Source organism: Hyperolius riggenbachi, chromosome 5, assembly GCF_040937935.1.
Source record: "Hyperolius riggenbachi isolate aHypRig1 chromosome 5, aHypRig1.pri, whole genome shotgun sequence".
In the NCBI taxonomy this organism is placed as follows: domain Eukaryota; kingdom Metazoa; phylum Chordata; class Amphibia; order Anura; family Hyperoliidae; genus Hyperolius; species Hyperolius riggenbachi.
Genome location: NC_090650.1, coordinates 113,887,245 through 113,893,244, shown reverse-complemented (window position 1 = coordinate 113,893,244; position 6,000 = coordinate 113,887,245). Strand labels below are relative to the sequence as shown.

Sequence of the window (6,000 nt, the reverse complement as noted above, 5' to 3'; positions counted from 1 at the left end):
ATAGGATCAACAATACAGCCACATAAAGAACAACCTCCCTATTCCTCAGATTCACATAGATCGAACACTCCACATAGCATGCAGATGTGACCTGCTGCATAGGATTTAACCCCTAGTTTGAAAAATACCAACAATTCTCTCTTCACTTCATACTGCTATGCAAATTATACATCACATTTGTGATTCATTGAATATGTAGATTGTACCTGGAGGAGCTTTTGCAAGGAGTAATGAGGGCTACATCAAAAACACTACAACAAAATGTCCGAAAAGACTTTATTTTAATGTCAAATTTACAAGTGTAATCCTAATTAGCGGTAACGATGAAGCTGAAGAGTGTTGCGTCTCCTCCAGCAAGCACGACGAGAGCCACCAATGGTGAGATGGAATTTGTGACCCTTGCCGAGACCACGACTCTTCTTGCCAGCAGAGGTCAGCCCACGCATCTCCCTGTGCTTGTGCACTGGCTTTGTGATCCATTGGGTATCTGGATTGCGTCTGATGGCCTTGTGGAAGGTGTCAATGAGGATGACCTCAAAGAACTTGTAAGTGGAGTCTTCACCCACCCAGTAGGAGGCAAGGACTCTCAGTCCTCCACAGTGACGGCCAGCACGCTCCTGGAACAAGAGGGGGAGACAAGAAAATTTAGCATCTAATATTTCAGAAGTACTCTGACTCTGGTCTAACAAAAGTGCATGTTTTTTCCTATAAAAAAAAGTTTAAAAAAAAAATCTCTTACCTATTATTCTACTTTAATTGCACCCAAAACCACTCCTGTCTACTCTTATTTCACATAAAACATTACTTCTGTATTTGGCTGCTTGGGTCTGCCATTTTGTTACAAGACACAAGGGCCTCTGCATAAAGCAGGTGAAATGAAGCTGCCAAATCTATATTGCCATCCCATTTTCAACACCAAACCTATGTTGCAAAGTAGAAGCATCACTATTTCCAGGTTCTACTAAAAATACGTTCCAATAAAAGTAGAAATGTTCATGTGGGGAACATGTATAGGTCATTGATGGTACACGCCTATTAAAGGGAACCAGAGACGTTGGGGGCAAGCTTTAATACATACCTGGGGCTTCCTCCAGCCCCATATGCACGGATCGCTCCCACGCCGCCATCCTCAGCTGCTTGGATCCGCCGGTACTGGGTCCCGTCATTACCGCCAGTCGGCCAATTGTCCGCATCACAGGGGGCTCCCTGCATACACGTACGGCTGCATACTGCGCAGCCGCATGCGTAAGGATATGGAGGGAGCCCCTGTGATGCGGACAATTGGCCGCGTCCGCCGGAAGTGACGGGACCCGGTGCCGGCGATAGAGGAAGCGAAGGATGGCGGTGTGTGAGCGATCCAGGCTTATGGGGCTGGAGGAAGCCCCAGGTATGTATAAAAGCTTTTTCTATTTTTTAGGTTTCCTTCCTCTCTGGTTCCCTTTAAGGAAGTACCCCCTGCCTCAGGTGTCAATTCACTGGAACCCAATTTAGTGTACTGTATACAGTGCTAAGCAGAAGTAGCGTAAACATGCCACATGTAGGCCAGGCTATACTGCTGTGTACTACAGTTGGTTTAACTGACTTTTCCGCATGCAATTTCAGATGTGGAATTGCAGTCTATTGAAATCAACAGGCTGCATACAATTCTCGTGCAGGGGAAAGAATTATGCATGCTGCAGTTTTCTGCAGCATGCTTCCAAATCCCCATTAACATGTTTGGCCCAGCAAAATGATACGCATGCGAAATTGCATAGGCATTGGTGCCACATGCATTTCCAAAACTGATGCGGCATCTTAGTGGGAATGTAATTTTACTGTAGTCTGCCGTAGCAGTGTAGGACAAAGCCGAACTGAAGAAGAGCTTGAAACTGTTTCACTTACCTGGGGCTTCCCCAAGCGCCGGTTTTGCACAATCCTCTGTTCTCCTGCTGCCAGCTAGTTTCATTATCGTAGATTTGTAAGTCGACTGCAACTGTGCCACGTGCATCTTTCTTCGCATTACCGTCCTGCAGTGGACGGTAACGCGAAGGATACGCGTGGCCCGTGGCACAGTTGCATTCAACTTACAAGTCGACAGTAATTAATTAAGCTAGCTGGCGGCGGGAGAACTGAGGATCGTGCAGGACCCGCGTGGGACAGGACGGCTGCTGGGGGCTTGGGGGACACCCCAGCTAAGTGAAACCATTTGTTTTAAGGTCATCTTCAGTTCCACTTTAAGGTGGCCATACATCAAGTGACCTGGTGGCTGATCAACCATCCGATTTGATTTTTATAAATTAGAAGAAAATCTGTGCCACCAAGTGCCTGCTCGATCGACAATGCAACCAATTTTGGTCTGAAATGGGGACATGGATCATTGGGAGACAGCCAGGCGGCAGATGCGGAGTCACAAGGCCAATTCCATATCGATTTCAGCTTGAAATTGATTACGAATCGGCCTGTGGTGTATGGGAAGTCAGTCCCAGTGAGAGATTGGTCTTGGTTGATCCTCCCATACATAGTCTGATGTGTGGGCACCTTTAATCTCAGCCAATCCCCTCTGCACCTTGGCAATCTGACAGTCCCTTGTAAAATGAACAATGGTAAAAGTGGATTTGTGGGTAGTCTCAAAAACACAAAAGAATAGTTCTGGCTAGGCCATCAGTCTGATAAATTACCTACCTCCATATATCCATGCAAGTAACCTCTAACTAGAAATTTCAGTTAAAGGGGTTCTGTGGGGGTGTCCTGGGGATAAAAACTGTCACTTACTTGGGGCTTCTTTCAGCCCCCTGTAGCACTAATGTCCCACGCTGTCCTCTGCCGCCAGCCCCGGTCAATTATTCATCTGACAGACGAATAATGCGGGCTCCCGTACGTGCCATTGGAAGCTTACTGCGCAGGCGCAGTACAAAGGTTTCTTGTACTGCGCAGTAAGCTTCTGATGACGCGGGCAGAAGCGAGCAGGGGCGCGGCCCAGGCCACAATTGAAAGCATGCCGCGCTAGACGGCGGATCGGAGGAGGGCGGCGTGGGACATTCCTGCTTCAGGGGGCTGATAGAAGCCCCAGGTAAGTGACTTTTTATCCCCAGGACACCCCCACAGAACTCCTTTAAGTAAACCAGGTTAAATAGAAAAACGCTATAAAACCAAATGGAAAAAAAAAGGAACCAGGAATGTATTTATCTCATGATGTAAGTAGGTAAAAAATGTGCTCTAGATTTCAAATGGGACAAACAGCAACTGACAGAGGGAAATCCAGCTAAATCACTTTCTGTACACATGTAATTGCATGCTGCCTGAACACAAGTAAAATTAGGTGTCTAATGTAGGCCATCTGCATGTTAAAAGCAAAGCCTTCTAAAAATGTCCAGTGAAAAAAAAAAAAAAAGTAGTTTACAGAAAGCACGCTGCGTCTACTCAATATCAGGGATCACTTATATGGGATTCAGATGCCAAAAGGGCATTTAAGGAGCAAGTTTCATTGACTAGATGAGTCAGACATTATAAACCAGCTACTTTTCAGAATTTCAGGACATTCTAAAAAAGTATCCTCGGTACTTTTCCGTTAGCCGGGCGTAACAGCTAAGTAATGTACCGATTCTGTTTTTACTGGCCGTCTCGCTGCGGCCAAATGTGTCAAAAGTGAGTTCATTGAATTAAATTAAGCCGGCGGCAATGTAACAGATGAAGCCGCCGGCTTCGGCTCTGCCTCCTCTCCTCCCCCTGCCTCTCTCCTATAAGAACACTGGCAGCCGGGGGACACTCGTGTCCCCGGAGAGTCGTTTGTCACAAGAAACAAGCAGAGCGGGAGGCTGCAGACATTGCTTCTGCCAGCATCCGCTCTGCAAGAACGAATGGCTTCCCTGCTGCGACGAACGACTCGGGCTGTCCCCCGGCTGCCAGTATTGTATAGGACAGAGGCGGGGGAGGAGAGGAGGCAGAGCCGAAGCCGGCGGCTTCATCGGTTACATTGCCGCCGGCTTAATTTAATTCAATTAACTCACTTTTGATACATTTGGCCGCAGCGAGACTGCCAGTAAAAACTGAATCGGTACATTACTTAGCTCAGTTGCGCCCGGCTAACGGAAAAGTACCGTATCCTCTTTGGTAGGCCTAATTTACATTGACTTTTACTGACTACAAAAAGCAGATAAACCGCTCAAGTGAAATCTACATTCATATTAAAAAGGGAATAAAAACAGCCCCTGGGTGGTACTTACCTTGGGAGGGGGAAGCCTCTGGATCCTAATGAGGCTTCCCCCACCCTCTTCAACCTTCAGGGATCCAGCGCTGGCAGCCCCCAAACAGCGAAGTAAATATTTATCCCCAGCTCCAGCGCAGTAGCAGCTTCCCAAAGGGCTGCAGGCGACTTGCGCAGCAGAGTGGCCCCAATCGGGCATGGCTATTTTTGCTAGAGCCCATTGGAAAGCCGCTACTGCGTCTGTGCCGGAGCTGGGAAGGTAAATATTGCAGGTGCTACTACACCTGTATATTCGGGGGCTGCCAGCACTGGATGCTGGAGGGTCAAGAGGACAAGGAAGCCTTATTTAGGATCCAGAGGCTTCCCCCTCCCAAGGTAAGTACCCCCCAGGGGCTGTTTTTTGTTAGTTTTACTTTGACATAGCAATACGCATAAGCATTTTTACAGTCAACAAAACCCGAACATTCAGCAAAACAAGACAGTTTGATGCACAACTTGTCTTTGCATATCCTGCCTCTACCTTTAACCTCCTTGGCGGTCAGATTTTAGGGTCTAAAAGCGGTGCAATTTTTTCCCACTCTTTCAGACCCTAAAACCTGAAAAAAATCATTCTGGCAGGGAGATCTGCAGCAAAATAAAATAAAAAATAAAAAATGTACCTTCCTGGTCTCCTGTGCTGCAGTTTTCTTTTTGCCCACAAGATGGCGCTAATATACATATAAACGAACTATATTTCTCTAATATAGAGACGTTTGTTTTCAATATTAGCCCCGCCCCCGATGACGTCACGCTGCCACCACCGCTCTGCTGCCACCACCACGGCTGCGCTGCTCCAACTGGCTGCCGGGTCCCCGGAAGAATAGCGGGGACATGGGGGATCCCGGCGGCCAGGGAAAGACCCCACACTGCCGGGGAGAGAGGCTGGAGTCCCGCTGCGCAGCGAGATCGCGCGCGGGACTCCACAACTAAAGGTAAAGCTCTGCAATGCCTACCCCGACCTGAGCTCGGGATCACCGCTAATAGCTTGTTTTTTTCTACCCCGAGCTCAGGTCGGGAAAACCGGCAAGGAGGTTAAAGGAGACTTGAACTCAGAGGGAAGAGTGTCATAGTTATCTCCCTTTAAACAATAGTCTGGCTGTCCCAAGACCCTGAACAAGCATGCAGATCAGGTACTCGACTGAAGTCTGACTGGATTAGCTGCATGCTTGTTTCAGAATTCTGACTCACCAGACACTACTGTTACCAAACAATTAGCAGGCCTGCAACTGGCATTGTTCACCAGGAAATAAATATGGCAACCTCCATATCCCTCTCACTGCAGGTGTACAACCATCCTCATAACTGCTCAGCAATCCACAGTTTTCCTCTGTAAATGTATATCTCTCCTTCAGGATGAGATGACACTGGATGAGGTGCTCACATTAATCTCTGTGTTTAAACTGAATTTCTAATGCTGACAGAGAAAATTGAAAGAAAGCATCAGACATGCAGCAGGCACACAGATTTTCAAAGATCTCATGCTGAAATCGATTGAAAATCTGTGTGCAGTGTGCGATTGCAATCTAGCAGACAAATCCCCTCTCAACACCTTCCTCCAAATCACAACCTGTGTACTTGTTTCACTACAATGACCTATTTCTCAGTGATGAGGAACTGGTGCGGGCACTGCTGTGAACTAGCACAGACCTGTTGAGTCAAGCAATGTAGGCTCATCAGATAGTCATCTAGATCATGGACATTACTGTGTAATAACTGTTCTTGCCATACACAACTCTTATTGTGAAAGTTCCCATGCACATGCTACCAGTTAGAACAAA

At 47.2% G+C, this 6,000-nt stretch overlaps 1 protein-coding gene across 1 annotated transcript in view; it reads right to left on the bottom strand.

Annotated features, from left to right (window-relative positions):
- Positions 1-262: 262 nt before the first annotated feature.
- The window catches only part of RPL15 (ribosomal protein L15), a 19,944-nt gene continuing 14,206 nt past the window's right edge, over positions 263-6,000 (bottom strand). The window contains exon 4 of the mRNA XM_068236146.1: positions 263-617. Coding sequence (XP_068092247.1) covers positions 312-617 — 306 coding nt within the window. The 3' untranslated portion in view covers positions 263-311. The remainder of the gene's footprint in view (positions 618-6,000) is intronic.